Source organism: Centropristis striata, chromosome 4 (assembly GCF_030273125.1).
Source record: "Centropristis striata isolate RG_2023a ecotype Rhode Island chromosome 4, C.striata_1.0, whole genome shotgun sequence".
NCBI classification, from domain to species: Eukaryota; Metazoa; Chordata; class Actinopteri; order Perciformes; family Serranidae; genus Centropristis; species Centropristis striata.
In genome coordinates, this window is record NC_081520.1 from 5,242,723 (window position 1) to 5,265,953 (window position 23,231).

At 38.0% G+C, this 23,231-nt stretch overlaps 2 protein-coding genes across 4 annotated transcripts in view; one reads left to right on the forward strand and one right to left on the reverse strand.

Annotated features, from left to right (window-relative positions):
* Positions 1-8,616, forward strand: part of clcn2c (chloride channel 2c) — a 226,204-nt gene extending 217,588 nt beyond the window's left edge. For all 3 annotated transcript variants that reach the window (XM_059330741.1, XM_059330743.1, XM_059330744.1), the window contains one exon: positions 3,257-8,616. In XM_059330741.1, coding sequence (XP_059186724.1) covers positions 3,257-3,451 — 195 coding nt within the window. In that variant the 3' untranslated portion in view covers positions 3,452-8,616. The remainder of the gene's footprint in view (positions 1-3,256) is intronic.
* Positions 8,617-16,000: 7,384 nt separating this feature from the next.
* Positions 16,001-22,022, reverse strand: LOC131969646 (heat shock protein beta-7-like). Its single transcript, XM_059330753.1, has 3 exons — positions 21,776-22,022; positions 18,877-19,037; positions 16,001-16,396 (listed from the first exon to the last, which is right to left on the reverse strand). The coding sequence occupies exons 1-3, from the start codon at positions 22,020-22,022 to the stop codon at positions 16,217-16,219; spliced, it is 588 nt and encodes a 195-aa protein (XP_059186736.1). The 3' UTR covers positions 16,001-16,216.
* Positions 22,023-23,231: the final 1,209 nt, after the last annotated feature.

Consider the following 23,231-nt stretch of genomic DNA (forward strand, 5'->3'; position numbering starts at 1 on the left):
GCCTGCCCCTTTTATTAGCCGGGTCCCAAACTGATTTTTTATTAACAGAAGCCCCGGCTACTATTTGAGGAAATACGGGAGTTACATTGTAAGTGCAGTCTGACTGAAGTCTGCTCGGTGTTAAACACAAGCAAAAATCAAGACAACTTGCAGAGCTTACCTGACCACTTTGTTTGGCCAGACTCAGACTTTTGGCAGAACCTAAAGTAGCCGTCTCTGCCAGCTTCAGCCACATCCATGTCCTGTGATGAATTGTCCATTTTTATGAACATTTCTAACGGCATCCTGCAGTATGTCCTGTGGCAATAGTCTGACCCTGTAACTGGAAATTCTTTGATCTACTTTCATTTCTGGCGTGCGTAGGAGGCAAGGGGAGCCGCAGAGATTAATAAATGTGCAGTCATTTCTCCTCTACTTTTATTCTGTAAAATGTTTCAGCATAAGTCACCCTGACCTCACTTCCCACTGCTCCACAACCTCTGACCATGAGCTTTCCCTCCATTACAGTTTGAAAACGCGGTTCCAGTGCAAAATAGAAAATGGGTTTGTGTGTCTGTGCATCAGATTATGAACTCCTGACATGATCTTTTACTGTGAAGCAAGAAAAGTACAGTGTCAGGGTTAGCAGTTCTGTTTCCACTGAGGCCGCCCATGTCAGAACTATATGCAGCACAGCATAATAAGGCAATGTGATGAAACATATATGTGCTTTGAACTGATGGTCAAATAAATCCTGCGTCTGGTACAAATACGAGTTTTAAAAGTAAACTTTCTGTCAGTTAGGTGCTGTGCATAAATTTCCCTTTGCACATTTGAGGAATTTGCAGGAAGTGAGTATTAGTATCTTACATGTGATAAAATAAGGCAGATTGCTGTACTACCATCGAGAAAACCACACATCTATTTTTGAGGTGATAAGATGATAATGAACACATCCATTGGCACAATTTCAATCCACCCCCTTCACCCTTCCACTAGCAAATTTAAAAAAGTTCAACAGATAAAGAAATGCGGTACTAGTAGCAGGAGTGATTTCAATTTTTTTCATATTATTTGTATTTTTTTTTTATTTTTTCAATTATACATTATTTGGTAACACTTTACAATAACCATCATTTATAAATGGTAAACAGATAGTTTATTAATGTTTAATCATCATTTATAAACCTTATATAGGCCATTTAGAATGGTTGATACATAATTTATTAATGTTTAACTAACTAAATCATTTACAAATGGCCAATAGATGGTATATTCATGTAAGTTTATAGTTACTTTACCATTAAAACACAATTCAATTATAATTAATTGTTTATTAAAAGTTTTAGTTGTACTCATTATAACATTTTTAACACCCTATTAAGTATGTTAATGATTTTGAAATTATTCATGAAACCTTTAAGAAATTGGTTGAAAATATTTAAAGATTAAAAATGTATAGCGCTTTGTAAATGGCTAATAACTGGTTAATAAACCATCTATAAACATTACTTAGCTGGTTATTGTAAAGTGTTACCCATTATTTTTAATAGTTTACAATGTAATGGAATTTACCTGCTATTCTACATTTATGTTGATTGTTTTTGCACCAAAACACCAAAGCAAATTCCTTCTAATTATGATTTTTCTCTGCTTAACCTGCTGTGGAGTAAATATATGAGTCTGCCGTCATACTGCCCACACTGTTACTTATGTTTCCTATTATTAGTGCGGGATAAATAACATTTGCAGCTTGATACGAATCCATGGTTACCAAACGTTACGACAGTTCTTATTTCTCAGTGAAGTGAGCTTCAATCAGCTGAGTGAGACTCCACACAGAGCTACACTCACCGTGGAGTGTGTGTGTGGGGGCATAGGAGCCATATTGTTGCTAGCCATCGACTAGCTGCTCTCAACCAATCAGAAGTTGTGTTGCTGTCTTGTTGACCAATCAGCAGTGGTGGGTGAAGTACTCAGATGTTCTACTTCAATAAAAGTAGCAATACCAGTGAAGAAAAACTAAACATTTTACTTATAAAGGTACAAAAATAATAGCATAATAACATACTCCACACTAAAAGTCATGCTCATCATGCAGAATAGCCCATTTCAGAATAATATATATATTTCTGGATTATAATCACGATGCATTCTTTTTTTCACTCCTTTAATGTTGCAGCTGGTGAAGAACCAGCTGGATAGTTAGGTAGATAACAATACACCAATATTTATTAGAGGATTTATAATTTGTTCTAATAATCTGAATATGTTGTGGAGTAGACGTATAAAGTGTAGAAGACATGAACTCCACCGGCAATTTTTAATGAAATATTGGAGCAGGAGTGAGGATGAAGAGTGAGGGTCCGAATGATTTAAACTTCATCTATTTGTGTCATTTAGGGTTTAACCCATAAGTACCCAGACCTATTTATCCTTGAAGGAAAATTATGGGGGGTATACCACAGACCAAGTGGACCACATAGAAAACATTTATGATGTTTTTAAAAAAAAAAAACTAAATGTCAAAGATCTGCGATGTGATATATACGATACACTGGGCGTTTATGGAATTTATGTTCATGATATTTCTTATTTAAAAAAAAATTAACCAGACAGCTTTTCTGCTTACAGAAACAGAAATGTGCCTTTTTCTGAAGTATACATCACAGCTATATTTTTGTTACTTGTTTTATATTAATTTGTTCAGGAAATATGGTCAAAACAGGTTGAATGCAATACAGGACATTAACGGTTTAGAATTGTTAAATGGGTTTAAACTTCAAGCTTTTTTTCACATTTCTGTTTCCAGTCACACACATATTTTGGAGAAGTCATCTCTTGTCACAGTCACACAGTCTTGCTAAGGGACTTAATGAGTTAAGGTGAAGCATAAAGCTGTATACTGGAGATTATAGAACATTTAAGGTGTTTGTTACATGCGTGTCACCATGGGTTCTTATGGGTTAAACGATATACACACAAGGAACGAGTGCGTTCACAAGCACATGCTCGCACTCGTGTGTTCTATACCTAATGTGCTGTACCATAAACAGAACAACTGTCTGCATTCATGTGCAAAGTGATGCATGTATATTCAAGACATTGTGCTGTTAGGGGCCAAGAATGTCCAGGATTAGGATCTGAAAAGCCTTAAATTGTGGTTGGTTGTGGCATTAAAATGATGAGGGTAGCACCTCAAAGAAGCTATGTATGAGTGCATAGATCAGAGTTCTCTGTGCCTTCCTGTGTAACTGTCTTGTCTTTCTCCATCCAGCTTCGCAAGGCCATCGAGGGCTCTGTGACAGTGAAGGGAGTGAAGGTGCGCCCCCCTCTGGCCAGCTTCCGGGACAGCGGCACCAGCAGCAGCGAGAACGAAGCCACCGAGCTCCACAAGCTGTGGGATCGCCACAAGAGCATGTCGCTGCCCCGCGAACACACGCCCTCCGAGTCTGACGAGAAATCCCAGTGAGGGAAAGTAGAAGAGGAGGAGGAGGAGGAGGAAGAGGGAGAGCAGGTAGAGGAGGAGGAGGCATTGAGATCTTTTTATCTCCCAAAGCCACAAAAATGCAAAAATCCTCAGGGTTTAGGATCAATATTTAATTCTGGAAAGAATCCTACTGCTAGCCTCTTCGTAACTCCTCGTTTGTCTCCTCGTCTACTCCTCTTTCTCTACACCATCCACTTTGCTTCATGGACTCACCAGTGCTCTCCCCAGGAGTCGTGCACTGACCAAGCCAGACACTCCACAGGGGAGAGGAACATAAAACTCATGTGCCCTGCTCTCCATTTATCCTCGGGAACCCACTGCGGAGCGAATGTGGATTAGGGTGGTCGAATCCAACAAGGGACTGGGTTGAAATCTTTAAAAAGGGATTTTTTTTTTTTTTTGCAGACTTTGTTTAGATTGTATATCTTTTAGATCTGAAATCAATATTTGGACCTGCAGAAGTTATCTTTTGAACAAGTCTTCCACTTGAGTAGAAATTCAGCAATGGCGACAAGGAAGAATAATGTGTGCTTGTACTGTAAGTGTGAGTGTATGACATGAGAAAATGAAAGTGTGCATGAAGATGGAGGTAGCAAACGACTATTTCTTATACGATTTTTTTTATTGCCTTTAAAACACATTTCTGTCTTTGTTTTTCTAGCTTGAATAATTTAATTTCTGACTGATCAGGTGGTCTGGGATTAACTGGAATTTGCCATTTCTTTATAAATCACACTACAGTTTGTCCCACTGACAAGCACTGGACTAAGGGGACGGATGCCTTAGTTTTCTCTTTTTTTCTTGTTTCCATTATACCTCTTTTCCTTAGTCTTCTCATCTCTTCACTGCAAGTCTTAATGGTCAGGTTGAGAGTACAGTCTATGCAAGCAGACATGCCTGTTGGCAGTGGCGGAAGCACCTGTAGCCGTTTTCATAACGCACACTCCTTTCATACTGTAGCTAGAGCCTTACATTACAAAGACACATAGAAACACACACAAATAAAAGGCAGCGGCGATGCTTTCTGAGAGTTGAGGTTTTCTGCTCATCTAAATATAGCTCTTAATAACCGTTCCAGAGAAGGTTGGGGCGGATGGAGAGGGCAGGAAGCGAGGGAGGGGAGGAAGAACAGGGAGCAAATGGATGGCTGAAAGAATGAAGACATCATTACCTAACCAGCTGCTCTGGGCCCTCTCATAAATCTGCCTTTGATCGCCATGTTAGCTAACCTCCATTACTATCAGACACACAGAAGCCCCCCCACCAGCTATATGATGTAATGCTCCAGACACTGCTCTCAACATATGCAGCAGCAAATAATATGTGAGTAGAATCAAGGAGATTAATGGGCAAAAATATCTTAAGTGAGCTGAAGCATGATCCAGTGACATTAACTGGAGGAAAAACACAAAATGAAATCCAAAACTGACAATAATGAAGATTTAATTTAACAATTTCAAATGCACCTTGTCCACCATTATGGGCCCTATTTAAATGATCTATGGTGCGTGGTCTAAAGTGCATGGCGCAAGTACATTTACATTTTTGCTAGTTAGATGGTATAATCTGGACACCAAGTAGGCCACAATGGGTTTTAATTTGTCTCTTAATTAATCATGAGCAACACTTTAATTGCAGATTCTGCAAATTGGAGAAAAAGTCGGTTTTCTGCTGCAGAAACTGATCTACTTGAGCACAAAAGTGAAAGTGTATAAGTACAACCACATGCATAGGGACAGCTGGCATTAGTCTACCAATATTCAGATATCAGTGACCCCCTGGTGGGATAAATGAAGTTTACAGCAGCAGTCTTGTTCACTGAGGACACATTAGAGTGATTTATATCTTTTTCCATTCTTTAAATATCAGAAATACACTACGCCATTGACTTGAGACCAAGGTTTACACAGCATGGGTGCAAGGAGCTAAAATGAAAGTGCATCGATGTGAAACTAGCGATGACTAACTCACAGGTATAAGAGAGGGCCCTTTAAGTCTGAATTATTACTAAAATATTGCTCCAGCTCCGAGCCTGACGCAGTTGACCAATTGAATCTGGAAGTCGAGCTATGAATGATTAATGGCAGCAAGGTTTCTGATTCAGCAAGCAGTCTGACATGACAGATAATGTATAAGTACTGTGTATTTAATAATTCATGTCTACCATAATGCTTGAGGCTTGTCAGTGCGCTCATTGCTCATTGAAAGAAAAACATTGATTTGTTTTCCCTTTCCTCCATCCCTCCATCTTTTCCACTACTGACCCTACATATGTCCTTTAAGACACACTCCTTTTTTTTTTAAATCATTTACTTATTTTTTTAAAAACCAGACAAGGATGTCCACTACTACCTACAGAGTCTGCTCTACTGTTTGGATGCCTTAAACACGCACTCATACTCATTGTGGTTTTTCAGCATCTGATGCATGGATTTTATTTTTAGTGGCGTCTTGTCTTGCTGTGCACCACTGAAAGTAAAATACGGTAAAACAGCACGGCTTTGCATGAAAGAGTGCATGTGATTTGATTTATATGATCAAAATGTACCAAAAACAAAAGCTTAATGGAAATGAATATGGGACTACTGAATGATGTGTCTTAGTGTGTTTGCCATCTTGTGCCTGTATGTTATGTGTCTTTAAACTATCTTATTTTATACTTATTGAGATTTCACTTTGATTGGCATCTTCCATCCAGCTTTATTCATCACCTGATCTGGGAATGGGGTCTCTGCAAAGTTATGCTTCCAGATTAATATATTTAACATCATTCCTGTAATATAAAATCATAATTTAATGTCTTAAATTGTTGACTATTCTCTATTTAAAAGAGATTTGGGGGGCTTTTTTAAGGGTATTCTTTATTTGTTTTGTTTTTTTTACATTTGATGATTCAAAAGCAATGATTTGATTTAACCCTCTGAACCTTGAGCATTTTGGGGGCGTTTTCCTCTCCTGTCACCTGTTACTTGCTGTGGCCTTGTTTTTCACTGCAATATAAGTCCTGCAGCTTTATAGATACAGCACAATCACTGCTAGAAGTAGAGAGAAATCATGTTTTTTTGTGCAGTTTTAACATAGTTATGCTGCCATTTATTTAAATATATATATATACTTTTTCCCCCCCAAGTGCTAACAAAGAAAAATGAGGGTACCACATGCCATACAAACTATTAACATTATTACAATCTTGACTTCCAACCTCTCGTGTCCTCTCCTCTCAGCTCTGTGGAAACAGCCTGCAGTTCAGTCCAAGTTTCACTGAATTCTTGTCTCGTGACTGTTGGTCATAGCCAAGTCATTCATGGTTTCCCGTGATGCTGAGCAGTGCAGAATTTAATGTTTTTTGGTTTTGATTAAATATCACTATTTTAAACTTAGATTTGGCAATTTTTTCTGATTTGATCACAAAGGATTAGTTCAAGGAGCATCAAAAATAAGATGATTCTATAATAATTTCTGCTTTTACAATTTCTGGCTACGATAAATGATGTTATTTTGCCATTTTTTTGGTGTTGTTTGTCAGAAAACATGCCTTTCCAAACTGCTGGTGAGACATGGGGTTCAGAGGGTTAATGCTGTCCTTTTTGTTTTTTTTAATCTATTGACATGCTGTCTGAAACATTTCTACTAAGACACTGATTTGTGCAAATAACACTAACAGGAGATGCCTATCAATGGCCGCCAGATAGGGGAAAACACATAAGTGTGAAGCGGAGGGAAGTTAATGTAGGAGGGACCAGCATGTGTCTGTCGGTGACATGTTCATTCCACAAGTGCCTGCATCGACTCGACTCTTTATCAAGGAATAAACAATCCACCATGAAGTGTTTAGATCTTCTAGTAATACGCATGTAGACGAGGCACTTTTCATACACATAGACAAATATATATACAGTACAGGCCAAAAGTTTGGACACACACCTTCTCATTCAATGTGTTTCCTTTATTTTCATGACTATTTACATTGTAGATTCCTCAAAGTAGCCAACCTTTGCTTACTAGAATATAAGACATGTTTTCAGTTATTTCACACTTTTTTGTTAAGTACATAATTCCACATGTGTTCATTAATAGTTTTGATGAATCTACAATGTAAATAGTCATGAAGATAAAGGAAACACATTGAATGAGATGGTGTGTCCAAACTTTTGGCCTGTACTGTATTGGATGATGTGTCAGCGGGTTGTGCAATTTTCAATATGGCAACCCGTCGATGACATCATCGTCAGCGCCCCACACACCCCTGGGACTGACAGATCCACTCGGCTGATTTGGTTCTGTTCATTTGTTTGTGCTTTTCATCGATTTTCATTATCCTGCCTTCTGCCGGAGCCTTCCCCCTCTGCAGACACTTCCGAATGTTTCATCTCATTTGTTCCCAGACAGATATAGACCGAGGTAGATGCATATTTATTAGTCTGTATTAATCAAAGTAGAAGTTGTAAAAAAAAAATTAAAAAAAAGTTTCATTCTTTGTATGGGTGATCTACTTGTTAGGTAATCAATTTGTGCAATAACTGTTGTTCATCTCACTTTGTAACCCAGTTCTAATTGATGACATGAATGCAAGATAACCTTATTTTTGTAATGAAACCTGAAAAGTGTAAAAAGACGTATGTATATGAGGAGAAGTGACACTCACACAGTAGCTTGTGAGTGATATTTGAATGACGGTTTAATGGGGAGGGTTGCTCAAAAGCCTCAATAAAAGCTCGCAATGTCACTAGAATCAGCATTAACATATTTAAGGACACTGTTTGCACCATTCCAGAAATGGCTCCTTATTGTGGCTTTTGGAAACCTTCCCTGTCTGGTCTTAAAAGACTCTGTGGTGAATCCTGCTGCATGAACTGTAGCTGGCGCTCTCATACAAGCCCCGCCTCCTGAAGCGATGATGCTGAGTCAGTTTTATTACCCCTCTCTCTTCTCCTTCAGTCTGAGGGGCTTTGCTAAGACCAGATCCTCACATGTTGAGGGTTATCTTCTATCCACTCCTTAGGGCTCTTAGGGACTGTACATTGTACTGGAGGCCTCCACTACGGTAAACTCTGAGGGCCAAACCAGACAGAGCTGAACAAAATCCAGAGCTATTTTTCACACGGAAAAATAAAACATTGTTTTGTATATCAGGGATGAATAAATGAGATTTTAACAAACAAGTCTCTGTGTTTTATATCTCCTCTGTTATCCTGCAGCTGTCGCTCCTCTTCTTCCCTTCAGTAACAGCTGGCGAGCACCTGGAGGGTTGTTTTTGTGTTCCACTGATATGCCCAGTGGGGAAGCAAACAGTAACGCCACAATAACGTTCAAATGTGTTCATTTTGTCCTAAATATTTCAGCACAGGGAGTCAAATACTTATATATATTGTATTTGTACCAAACCCTGCATTTTGATAAGATGAGAATATCTTTACTGCACCAGTCTACGTCATTGAATACACCATTTTTTCAGACTACAGTAACACTTTACAATAACCATCTAAGTGATGTTTATAGATGGTTTATAGACCAATTATTAATCATTTACAAAATTATATACATATTTAATCTTTAAACGTTTTCAAACAATTTCTTAAAGGTATAAGAATCATTTTGAAATCATTTACATACTTAATATGGTGTTAAAAATGTTATGAGTGCAAAACTATTAATAAACTAAGAATTATAATGTAATTGTTTGTTTATGGTAAAGAAACTATCAACTTACATTAATATACCTTCTATTTGGCATTTATAAATTATAGTTCAACATTAATAAATTATGTATTTACCATTCTAAATGGCCTATATATGGTTTATAAATGATGATTAAACATTAATAAACTATCAGTTTACCATTTATAAATGATGGTTATTGTAAAGTGTTACCGACTACATTTATTTAGTTATCTGGGAATAAATATAGATTTTGTCCAGACACAAACAAATTAAGCTGAAACAGAAATCAGCATTGGTAACACTTTACAATAACCAACTAAGTGATGTTTATAGATGGTTTATAGAACAATTATTAACCATTTACAAAGTGCTATATATATTTAATCTTTTAATGTTTTAAACCAATTTCTTAAAGGATTATGAATCATTTCAAAATCATAAACATACTTAATATGGTGTTAAAAATGTTAAAATGAGTGCAACTAAAACTATTGATAAACTATTAATTATAATTTAATTGTTTTTTATGGTAAAGTAAACATAAACTTACATTAATATACCATATAATTGTAATTTATAAATTATGTAGTTGGTTAAACATTAATAAAATAGAACATTTCTAAAGAAATTTTGATTGTGTGCTTGCCTCTGGACCGTCATTCTCGTGGCTTAAATCAGCAGTTAAACAGGGACTCTGTCCTGAGTTCACCTCATACAAGTATCAAGGACAAACGGTTCATTAGTTATGAAAGGGGGCGTGGCTAATCAAAAGGGGCGGGGTCATCAATCAACAGTTAAACAGGGACTCTATCCTGAGTAATCTGACACCTCATACAAGTTTCTAGGACAAACGGTTCATTAGTTATTAAAAACGGAAGAATCATAAAAATAAGAATAAGCCCGGTGAATAGTAGTTAGTGTGCTTTTGCAAGCAAGCACACAAAATTATGTATTTGCCGTTCTAAATGGCCTATATACTCAACTCAACTCAACTTTATTTGTAAAGCACTTTAAAACAACAACAGCTGCAACAAAGTGCTGTACATAAACAAACAGAACAAGAGACAATAAAATGAATAAAACAGGAAATAAACACTAAAATAAATAGATTCATTGCTTTTTAAAAGACAATTTAAAAAAACAATAAATAAAAGCAAACCATAAAACACTAAAAACAAGAGCAGAGTCTCATGCGTGGTTAAAAGCCAAGGAATAAAAATAGGTTTTAAGATGACTTTTAAAAATATACGATTTATACATGATGATTAAACATTAATAAACTACAATAACCCTCATTTATAAATGGTAAATAAATTAAGTGTCACCGCAGCATCTTACCTAGATTAACTTAAATTGGTATTTGTAATGTGTGTAAAGTGTATGAGGTACTTTTTTATAAACATTACTGTGCAAAAGTCTTAGGTATTATGTGAAAAAATGCCTAGAAGAATTTATGCTGCATGTTTGAAGGCAAAGGGTGCTCACACTGAAGACTTTCCTTCTGTTCACTCACTTTGCATTTTTTTAATTGATAAAAATGAACTATTAACATTTCTATTTTTGAAAGCATCCTTATTTTACAGCATTTTTCCCACACCTGCCTTGTGCACAGTACTGTATATCTCCCACTGATGTGCAATAGGTTGAATGGTCACAGTTAATAATGACTTGCTGTTGTAGCAGTAGTAAATAGCACCTGCTCCAGGCTGAATATAGTGGCCAGTGAGTGTATAATGCCATTTAACAGCATAATAATAATAATATATTAAATGCACAAAAATCCAGAATGCTTTAAAAAGATGTTCTTCTTGGACATGAACAGCGTTAATATTAGTTGATTCAGGAAAGGAATTGATTTGTGGCACACTTTTCTACTAATGTACCTTTTTAAATGAGCAACCTAAAGGGAAGGTACCAAGTATTTACAAGTCAAAAGGCCCAAGTTAGCCCAAGATTTCTCCATCACAGATAGTGACACTGTGGCATCTGACCAATCAGTAAATCATACAAGATTCAAGCTTTCCTTTATTGTCATTGTATTAAAAAAGCATACAACTAAATTTACGTGTGCTTCTCATATATAAGGTGCTTTAAAAAAGACATTCAGACATTATACATATGTAATAAGATTTTTAAAAAGATCATAAATAGTTTAAAGGTAAAAGATAAAGTGGTGATGGATGCAAATGATGTGTTATTGTCTCTTTAGGCTTGCTGTGGGAAAGAGACTATAATACATATAATAATAATAATGACTCAATTGACCTCGGTTTGCAATATAAAAATAAAACATTTTGCAAAAAGTCTTGTAATATCCTCCAATAACACTTCAGGGTTGACATTTTCAATTTCCAGGAGTGCCCTATAAAGGGTTAAGGGGCCAGTTAAGGGGAGGAGCTCTGATAAGCAATGATGCTCTTAAAATACCTCAAAGTGCAATTTTAGTCCTACAGATTGCTAGCCTTAATGTCTACAGCTGTTTAAGTGTTTCAAGCATGAAAAATCCCAAATTACTCAAGTTAGTGAAGTGCAGCACATCAGTGCCAGTAACAGAGCTCTGAACTCAACTAAATGATGTTTGTGGTTGTGCTTTCCCATACGGGACTATGAAGTGCAACAGTTGGCTGCTAATGATCTGCAACCACAGACTTTTTTCACAGACTCAAATTTGTGACTCTGCGTTTGTTTCTCTGTCAGTGTTTTTCTGTCCTCGCCGTCTGGAGCTCCCTCATTCACACGCACACACACACACACACACACACACACACACACACACACACACACACACACACACACACACACTCCTGTACTTCTATCTTTGTGAGGGCCCTCATTTGAATAGTGAATTCCCTTGCAAGGTTATAATAGTTTTGAATTTTTCATTAGTTTTAGTCTAGTTTTTATTAGTTTTAGTTTTTTGTAATGGGGTATTTGTTGGGTGGGAGATTAAAAGAGGTCACAGTTAATTTTGCCTTTATCTCCTTTGCCTTATCCATCTTCATTATGTATGAAAAAAGTTGACAAAGACGAAAATGAAGGACATTTTCACTATAATTCTAGTTAGTTTTCTAACCACACAATACAGTTTCAGTTAGTTAAATAATTATCTTTTTTAAACATAAACCTAATTGTAACCTTAACCCTTAAAACAAAGTCTGAAATCTCAGAAAAGCCTTTAAAGAAGTGAGGACTGGCCGAAATGTCCTCACTTTGCAAAAATGCCCTCACTCTGTTGGTTAAAAATGTGTTCCGGTGCTCACTATGTAGGAAGTACAAGAACGAACGAACACACACACACACACACACAAACCCTCCTTCACTGTGTTGTTTTGCTGCGTGTGAATGAGAGGAGAGCATCTGGACTGTAATGGGTGGAGAGTGCAATGGTAAAAGCTTAATGAGCTAAACGAGTTCATTCGTTAAGTAGGCTGCAACTCAGTCCCTCAGTGAGTTTCAGGTGGGAGCACGATACTTCCTCTGGAGAGACAGTGAGCTGTGTGTGCGTGTGTGTGTTGTACAGATCATTATTTTGAGATTCTGTTGAGGTTTGTACCTTCCATATAATCTAATTGGCGGTTATGTGACACCAACACCTTGATATCTTGTTACGCAACCAGGTTATGAGCGTGAATGTAAGTGTGTGCAAGTTTCTCATCACAATCAGACAAAACTCTGCAGCAGCAGCAGCTCATCTGTATGGCGATGGATGAGGTTAGAAACACTTGAGCGATATTGAGGCCTGTTGAGCAGAGCGCCATCTGCCCCTGCTGACGCGGCTTTCGTTCTGATGAATATTAAATAAAAGGTGTCACTTGAAAAAGTCTCCCTGCCTCCCAGTAACAGCTACAGTGTAGGAAGTGCTTGTCGCACTTGGAGACTGATTGATGTAATCACTTCTAAGAGGTGCAGACAGGCCTCTGGAGACAACCGTGTGTGTGTGTGTGTGTGTGTGTGTGTGTGTGTGTACTAGTACTTCCCACATAGTGAGGACTAGCACAAGTTTTTGCCAACAAAGTGAGGACATTTTGGCCAGTTTCCACATCATCAAACGAATGACTCAATACAAAGTTCTACATCAGCAGCGCTCATCTTTATAGGTTTTGTCACAAACACATCCCATATTTCATAAACGGTTGTGATTGTTCTGGCACATCTCAGGCCACTGGAAATCTGTCAAAGCAAAGGGGGCCCAGATGCATCTGCAAGAGCAAATAAAGGATCAACTGGTCTAGTTCCTGTTTGCTAACATGTTACCCAAAATATTAACCCTCTATGGTACGGTGTTGCCCTCAGACAACATAACCATTTGTGGCCTGTCAGATTTCTAGAATGCATGTTTTTGCAACCGAAACCGGTTAAAAAAGTTTGTTTTACAATGTTTTTAAATTTAAAATGTTATGTATTGGACCCTGTTGAAGTGACTGAATCTTTTACACATGTTTATTAAATAAATGATGTTAAAATTAATTTAAAAAACTTTCTTTTTCACTTGTGCACTGTTATGGTACAATGATGCCTATAAGCAACAAACCCCAAAAACTTAAATTATAAATTTTCTTCAGATTATGTTTATTGAGTCCCTTGAGCACCTCAACACTAGACGGGGACCGTCACAACATAAAGAAATACAATAGTAACATAACCCTTAAGTCTCACCAATACATTTCTGCCATGATCTGTGTGTGTGTGCGTGTGTGTGTGTGTGTGTGTGTGTGTGTGTGTGTGTGTGTGCAGGTGCAGGTAGAGGAGATGAGTGGTGACAGGCATTAGATTTCATTTTGCGTCTGTTTAAAGACTTGTGTCAGTCCATTTACTTTGATTATTATCAGAGTCTGGAGATAAGTGTCTCTGGCTGTTGTCAGGGCTCATGCTGCTAATATCCACCCATTTGTTCCTCAAGAGAAACCCACTGTTCGCTGAAGTCTGCTGCTTTACTTTGTCAAGGTTTAAGTCAAAGTTTTTTCAGGTCAAAACACATTGATTAAAATCCAGCCAGAGAACTATTGAGCCAATCACAGCAGGACCTCTGACCATCTTAGATTCTAAATTAATAAGGTTCTCATACATCTTTTTTTTTGGAAAAACACACCTTTATTGTCAGAGAAAAGTCCAAATTATTATACAACTTTGACACCGCAGACAAACCTTTTCATTCAAACATGCAATTTCCAAGGGTTTTAATAGTCCAAATTGCAGTATGTCTTAGCAAAAAGTCACTTGAAATCAGCAACAACATGGATCTGATCCAAGGACACTGATTTAATGGATTAAAAGCACCATAATACACTCACCAGTTCCCAGTGTTAGTCTCATTCTTTTTACAACACATTATATTACATTATATTATTATATCACATAAAAAACCACTAACTGAATATACAAAAAGTAACATTTTTAATAAACCTTCAGTCCCTTTTATTTCCTTTATAAACTTAACAAACCTGCCTGATAGATGTGTAACACAGGGTTTCATCCTCTGGGGAACATTGATAGCAACAGACTGTATCATAGAAGTGGACGTAGCCTCAGTGACGCTGCCTTTTGGTTAGTTGACCTCAATCTGAAGCCTCGAGTTTGGCATTTTTTCTGTGACCATCTTGGTTTGTTGAAGCCAGCAGTGACCATATCTGGACAAGATGGACTAAGGGCTAAGTTATCAGCTAATGCTAGCTTTTTACAACCAAATGCATAATGTTACAATCAAGTATCACAGCTTTCTAAATGTACACAGTGCCTTGTATGCACCTTTATCTTGATTGACAGGTCATTGTGGTGTTGAAAAAGACTTGGAACTTGCAATTGAGACCATAAACTCTTGATGAAAATGTTTATTGAAGTAATTTATCAAGTGAAAAGTAGGGTCATTTTCTCCTTGACTCCTACACAATCTGACTGCTTTTAGCAACTAGTGGAGTCGCCCCCTGCTGGCCATTAGAAATAATGTAGTTTAAAGGCACTCCTGCATTGGCTTCACTTCTCAGACCCGGAGGTTACTTCTTTCATACACTCTTCTTTTATACACCTCATAATGACCTCAATAATCATTAATCAGTCATTAAAGTTATAAAATGCTACGTCAATCTGTCCAGAAGTTGTTGATATATTTAGGTTTTTAGTGCACTATTTACAATTTCACTGTGTATTTATTATCTGACTGTCATTATTTACACTGGATTTGCACACAGCACTTCAATAACTACCGTATTTCCTCAAATAGTAGCCGGGGCTTCTATTAATAAAAAATCAGTTTGGGACCCGGCTAATAATAGGGGCAGGCTATTATTTGAAGGAGGCTTTTATTTAAAAAAGAAAATCAGAGCAGCTCTGACCGGCACTTTTTAGAGTGTTTTACACAGCGCATTGTAGCCAGTTAGCCGGATGTCGGCCATATTGGAAGTACTCAGATGTAAACAAACAATGAACAGCACGCTGAATGTTCATTTTAAGCAGGATTTAAAATGTCTAAACTACTAAAAAGCCCAGAAGAACGTGCGTAAATGGCTCGACTTTACAGAGAATGACTAGGACAGAGGGGAGAAACAACCATATTTACCTACAGTACTAACTCGTGTGGCCAAACTTCAAAATACAGGTGTTGTGTGGAAATCTGTTACCGTCAAATGATGTTTCCTGAATGGTGTTCTCCGTAGCATCACCTCCGTGGTTGGAGTTAGGATTTAAGTTTAAGGTTAGGCCTTGTGGAGAGAACTGTTTGGGGTTAAGGTAAACTTGGGCTCATGTTAACAACTTAAAGGAGGACTGGTTGGGGTCAGGGGTCAGGTTGGCTTTAAATTGAGGAAATACGGTATCTGCAATATATTGTCTGTCTTTTAAATTATTCTTGATTTGTCTGTTGCACCTTTAACAGTTAGGAACAACATCTTGTTCAACCATATACTTGTATGTGGATGAATTAAAATAAATTGACTTTACCATGGAGCAAAATGTGGTAAACAGATGTACCACAATAACAAAATTAAATACTAATGCCTTTTATTGGCTTGATAGGTGAGTGTACGTCACTGACAATTATCATAACATACTCATATGAAAATGATGGCAGCTCAGATACTGTGAGGTCACACGTCAAAGGTGAGCTTCACTGCGGTAGGTGGGGACACCCTGGGGCTCCGATGTTGTCCGGCCCACACTCACCACCAGGGTACCATCAGGGTTGAGAGTCCCACTGACTGACAAAGGGTCCATATCATCTGGAAACAGGGACTTGTGGGTGAAAGTGTCACTGACGCTTCCATCATCTAGTACCTGGAAGACGGAGGACAGAGATGGAGGGATTGATTTGTTGGAGGAGAGGACAGCTGTTGGTAAGGGGTGAACAGAGGGATGATGAAAAGAAAGGTCATCCAGCACCGGAGGACGGAAGGAGAAAGTGACAAGAGCAACAGGGCTAAGAAAGGCGCGAGGGCGACAAAAGAGGGTGAGAAGTACTGATGGAGAGAAGGGCGAGGAGGTCAGTGCTGCTCAGCTGCTGGAGAGAGACAGAAAAGGGAGCACTGCAAAAAAGGTGTGCCTAAAAACAAGATAAAAACACTAAATCTGAGGGAAATTAAGATATTTTAAGCATTCAACATGCTTATTTCTAGATTTAACTAAGAAATTAACTCTTAAAACAAGATAAATTATCTAACACTTCTAAATCTAAAGGTTTTTTTTATCTTGGTAAGAAACAAATAATTAGCAGTGCACTCTGCTCGGGCCAGTTCATCACTGCTTGCAGAGTTAATTTCTTTTTTTAAGTGTTCAGCATGCTTACTTCTAGATTTAATATTTATTTTTTTATTTTTTTATTTTTTTTATTTTCCACATAAAGCACTCACATGACAAACCACAGAAAAGGGGAAAAAATAAACAAGGAATACAAGGAATACACCAAAAATAATAATAATAATAATTAAATAATTAAAAATAATGAAATAATTAAAAATAAAATATAAAATAGTCAGACATTCAGTCATTTGTACAGATATATAAGGCCGTACAGTTTACATGGTGAAAAAGAAATAGGGAAAAAAATAGAGAGAAAAGACCAGGGGAGATTTAAGAAATCTTAATTGAAGAAATCTTGTCAAGTGAAATTATCTGTCCATGCAGCAAGATCATTTCCCTCAGATTTAGTGTTTTTATCTTGTTATTAGACACACCTCTTTTGCAGTGAGGAGAAGGGGAAGGTATGGAAACTGACTGGTTCTCTCTGAAGACATTTGAATTGAACAGCCGTGGGTTTTTGCCAGTTTGTGTGCTGACCCTTGTTAAATTGATCTTCCTGGAGGCTCTCCCTTCTTTTACTCTCTCACCTTTTGACATGATCAATGTCAAACTGTAAGGGAGGAGAGAGAGAAGGCAGGGTGGCAGCACCAAGTTGCAGCTCGTCTTCAGATCGCTGTTTGTCTGAGAAAACACTAATATCAACATATCTGCAATAGTAGGGCTGCAACTTTTTATTATTATTATTGATTCATTCACTAGTTCTTTTTTGGCTTGTTACCTTGATGAATGTCTACTTTATCCCTTTAATGGTGGAAAGTAACTAAGTACATTCACTCAAGTGCTCTAGTGACAGTAGATATAATTTGACTCTATATTTTGAATATGTTATATTTTAAATGGTAAATGAACTGTATCTGTAAAGCAATTTTCTAGCCATAGGGACCAAAGCCCATTTGATTGACTAATAAATCAAACAATTAATTGACAATATTGTGTATTAATTGCTGTTGTATTTGTATTATCATTATCTCCAGCAGTAATGTTTTGATAATGACCTTAAGGCAAAGATTATCTAATTAATTCTACATGAAAATGATCAAATTTAAAGATGTGTTAATTATCCCAGCATGCAAATGAGCATCAGCCTTCGGACCTGCAGCAGAAATTATTTGTTGCCACAGTCAAGTGACAATTGTGTGCATGTGTATTTATGTGTGTGTGTGTGTGTGTGTATAAACATGTTTTTTGTTTAACCTTCTTGGGACCTTCTGCTGTGTAAATGCTGACCTTGTTGGGACCAATAGTCCTCATGAGGGGTGTTTCCACTACCGGCCAATACCCGGAATGAGGCGGGTCTCACTCACCGAAACGCCCCTAATTTGAATATGAGCAGTCTGGAGCCGGCTTTTGTTGGGACTTTTTTAGTCCCTGTTGAAGAGCAGGGTCTTTTTTCTCCCCTGAAACAGCCTGGTGACTGATTGGATAGATCACTAAGCGGGATGTGACGTAGTACTCTACACGACAACAACACACGCCATTTGTAAAAGCCGGCCAAGCAGTGTTGCCAACTTAGCAACTTTGTTGCTATATTTAGCGACTTTTCAGACCCCCTCAGCAACTATTTTTAAGAAAACGACTGGAGACAATCGTTTCAAATCCAGAGACTCCTTTTAACTTTTCTTAACGAGCGGGAGGCCGGCCACCGTTAGCGGCAGTTAGCTACAGTTAGCTCTGTAGCAGTACAGTGTGTATGTGCTGCTGCAGGAAGTGTTCACTTGGCGATCTCTGTTTGTTTACAACAAGCACCAGACACTCTGTGCACAGTTAGCGATGCCGGTTAATTCACGATCACTATGTTTATGATCAGCGGAGACTCTGTGCATAATTAGCCATGCTGCTTTCAGCTGCTGACGTTGTGCACAGTTAGCGACGGTGAAAACCATACGTCACCTCCAGAGTCTCTAAATCCCTCTGGGGGCTAACTTGTAGTGGAGACACGCAGACACACACACACACACCTTCTGGGCGTGAATGACCACATGGTGGTTGTAAGCCATCACCACGATGTCATGAGGCTCAAACTGGCCGACGTTAGCTGACATGTAGTAGCTGTCTCCCAGACATCGCACGCCGCCACCTGAGCTGCTCTGCCGGCCTGTCACAGCGCCACCTACAGGAGCTGTTGACAACACGCCTATCAGGAAAAGGGACATAAAAGAGACATTATGAAATAAAAATGAAAATATGGAATGCTATGAAATAATTGAGGAATTGTAGTTATGCCACTAAGGACTTTTAAAAAAAAAAGAACAGTATGAAATAAAGCAGAATGTAATACATATTAACTCAATTACAACTTAGTTGTAATGAAAATCAGAATATAGAAATAACACCTCTGAAATAAATTGACAAACAGTAGTGCTTTATGCATTTCACACCATTTATTTGCACAAGTGTGCATATTTTAATATCCTACTTATTCTAATTATACTTTTGGACTTCATCTGTTCAAGCCAAGCATTATTGCTCAGTTGTTTGGGGTGTTATTATTTAATTGTATGTCTCAAACACAAAGCCAATAAAACACCATGAGAGTGTGAAGCTTCTGTTTTGGCAGTAAATGTGGTTTACTGCCATTCTGGAAAGAGACAGTTTTTTAATAAAGTAGAGACCCAGTAGAAGAACATCAAACATTTATGGGTCTTCTTTTTTATTTGACTTGACATTTCAGTACTAAAATATTTAATTTTCACCATGATTATTGATTATGCTTTAATCTGTCTGCCACATGTCATAAACCTTTTTTTTTATTGTGGCTGTTATCTTTGTGCAGCAGCAGAACTGTTTTAACGTGTAATATTAAGTCTTTAGATGCTCCCATTTTGCACTGCACTCCATTTTTTAACCTATTAGTTCTTTATGTGGCCCAGTAGACAATGTCTGGAGCCATTCAGACTCTTTCTCTCACAGAAACTCATGACTCTGGCTCATTACTCTCTCTGAGCCGCAGGTCTTTTTCTTCTCTGTGGCATTTTTCTTCAATCAGCCCACTGCTGTAATGTGAGATACTAATGCCTCCTTCCTGCTGGTGGACAGAGTGAATGGAAAGAGCTCTACCCCTGCTGCCAAGGTGCCCATGAGTGAGGCACTAAAGCTTCAACTGCTCCAGTAGAGCTGTTGAGCATGATGTTGCTAGAAAGGCTCATTTATCCTTTATGTAACTTTTTCACAATATAACAAGAAAAGCTCAAGATTGCATTCCATTTGCCAGACACATAATCATTATAAAAGCTTTTATACAATAAAATGTTCTGTTTGGATAAGCTAGAAAACAAAACAGGGTTATGTAAGAACAAAACAAGTCAGATCTTGATTTTTTTATTTTTCTTATTTTTTTTACAATAATTATATTTATGTTTATTTTCCAGCAGCAACCTCCAGTGACTGAAGTAATTACTATGGGAGCAAATTTTAACTTAACATATAGTTATCAATCTTGGGACATTTTTGCCAGTAATTGGGTTCCAGTTTCGCCAGTGGATATCCAGATAATGGATAACAGACAGACTTCCTCTTCCGAGCACCAATTATTTTTGCAAGAATGGAGTTGGAGTTGAGAGACCACATCTACGACTAGATTTTTCTATGCATATGAAAGCAGGTTTGTCATTTGTTTGTTTTTTAAAAAGCAATACAAATCTAAATTGAGCTGACTTTGGTTGCATGCAGGTAAATGTCCATCTATCATCAAAACATGATTAATCTATAGTCTGGAACCACCCATACTGACAAAATATTGTCCTGTTGCCTACAGATTCTGCATTCGTACGCAGAAATCTCTTTACAGGGACAGCCTAGCATCACATGAGGTCTAATTTTGTATATTTAACTACAGTTCACCAATAATGATGAAAAAATATGAAAATTATATTTCAGTTTTTTGGTCATGAATTGCCTTAAAAGGTTGGTCATCATTTTTTGTACATGTCCTAAAACCAGTCTAATGTCATGGGGTCCTTTTTGACCCCTGAGGAGCAAGGGTGTTAAACTTTTTTTAGGAGTACACAAGGGTTAAAACTGCGACCGTTACCTATGAGGACGTGGTGATCTCCTGTATCAAGGGCATTCATTTAGGAAACACTCCTGTGGGTCGTATTAAAAGGTAGTACCGATTGTGTTCACCTGGTGCTCCCTTCCCTCCATGTGTTCCAATAGTCTGTGTTTCCTTGTCTTGGTCCAGTATGTTTGACTCCGTCACCATATCAGCCACTTATCTCCTTCTTGCCACAGCTTGTCTTGTTTTTCGTCCTTTTGGATTCCTCGCAAGAGTGATTTTTCTTTGTAATTTATTAGTTAAGCATAGTTCTTATTTTCAAAGCTTTTTGAGTCAGCCGTTTTGTTTTTCCTCCTTTTGGAGTGGTTTTGTGTTCTTTATTAGTTTTCCACCTTTAGTCCTGATCCAGTTTTTCATAGTGTTTTAGTAGAATATTTTATTTTTCCTATCAGGCATTGTTACTCCTTTTTGGAGCACTGTTTGTTTGTAGGAGTTATTATTTAATAGTCCTCCCCCCCCCATGAGTTTTTTCTCATACTCAGGTGTTTCATAGCCCTTTTCTTTCACTCTTTGACCACTTACCCTGCTGCATTCTTTGAATAAAGAAACTGTTAATTTCACAATCTGAGTCCTCTGAGTCCACAATCTGAGACTTGAGCCCGGCCTGACACACATAGCATTACAATGATTAATAAGGAAACAAAATCCGCTGTTTTCAATCAATTGTGCAACAACTGTGATTTAATTTCTGTTCAAAATAAATGACTAACTTAACTTCAAATTTTGAATGATAACATTTAATACTGCAGTGCAATAAAAGAACGCTTGACTGGCATTGCTTTGAGAACAGTCTATTCCCTTACCAGTGTGTCCATAGGAGGATCTGCTGTGCCGACTGAAAGGGGCCAAACAGCTGGGGCCCCCGGTGCTCTCTTCTCCAAACAGACTGGAACAATCAGCAGAGTCAAGAAATGGCTCGAAAAGGGGATCCAGAGAATCAGACGATCCTCCCAGCGAGCCCTCTGAGCGGTAGGAGCTGGAGGTGCTGTAGCGAGACGATGAGCGGTAGGATGAGGAGGATCTGCGGCTGGAAGACATCAGTGAAGCCATGGTAGAGGATATGCACACTTGAAAAACTCCCGTTCAATATGCCCCAGCTTAAGAAAACGAGACTTTTTCTCAAAATGGATTGGTGTTCAGCCCCTTCAGAAGAATCACTGACATAGACTACGAAGAAGTGGTTTACCAAAAGCTATTAACCTCTCACTGTCCAGGGGTCTTTGTTGTGGGTTTTTATAAAGCCCTAATGCATTGTGGGTCAGTAGAGCACAGCGTGGGCTCTGAAGCGTTCTTCCTTTAGCCATAAATGGCAGTTTCTCCAACCACTGGTGCCAGGAATGTAACGGACAAACTGATAAGAAGTGGAGACCCCTTCTTATTCAGACACACAGATAAGGCCACTTGGAGAGGCCTCCAGCATGTGGTCAGAAATAGCAGAGTGGTGGAGTGGACCGTTAGACTGACCATGCACACAATGTGAACACTTTATCAATAATGCAAGAGAAAATTGGCCATTTAAGTTTTGCAAACCTGCTAATGGAATAGCAGCTACACTCAAAGTTCAAATCTGAAATGGAGAGCACTTTCTGAGAGAACAGATTTAAAGCCAAAATCACAAAAGATGCAAAATGTTTATTGACCACTTGACCTTTACATTCCCTCTTTAAAAGCTTTCATTGAAGCCTATTGACAACACAGTCGTCCTCCAAGCAGTACCGCCTGTCAACGATGACATTCAAGACTGTCATATTAATACTGTTATGCTATAGGCCTATATGTGAGTTCTTCTTACAAGGATGTGAAAAATGACATTCAGCGGCGTGTCATTTTGCCCTTCAGGATAATGTAGCATCAGTTGTAGCAGGGACACTTCATGTGTGAGCTATAACGCTGAAACAGGCCAGTTAATATATAGCAGCATACATCAACATGACAGTCCCAATTTGTTCTCGCAGCTGAAACACTTGTGTCTGTCCTTTGGTAAAATATTAAGCATGAATAAATTCTTAACAGCCTATTTTAAGACGGGCTTTTCAAAATATTTTCTAAAAGACCAGCCAGTCAACCCAGTCACCAGAATAATCGTTGGAGTTGTACGTTTCTGCAAATGTTGAATCTTTACATTTGTAAACCACTGCCACTCATTCTCATCCCTTACTTTTCATGCACTGGGTCAGTTGAAGCATGTGGTCAGACACTGGTGGTAGTGATGTTGGGGGCTGAAGATCCTGCAGGCTGCTATTGGTATTCTGATGAATA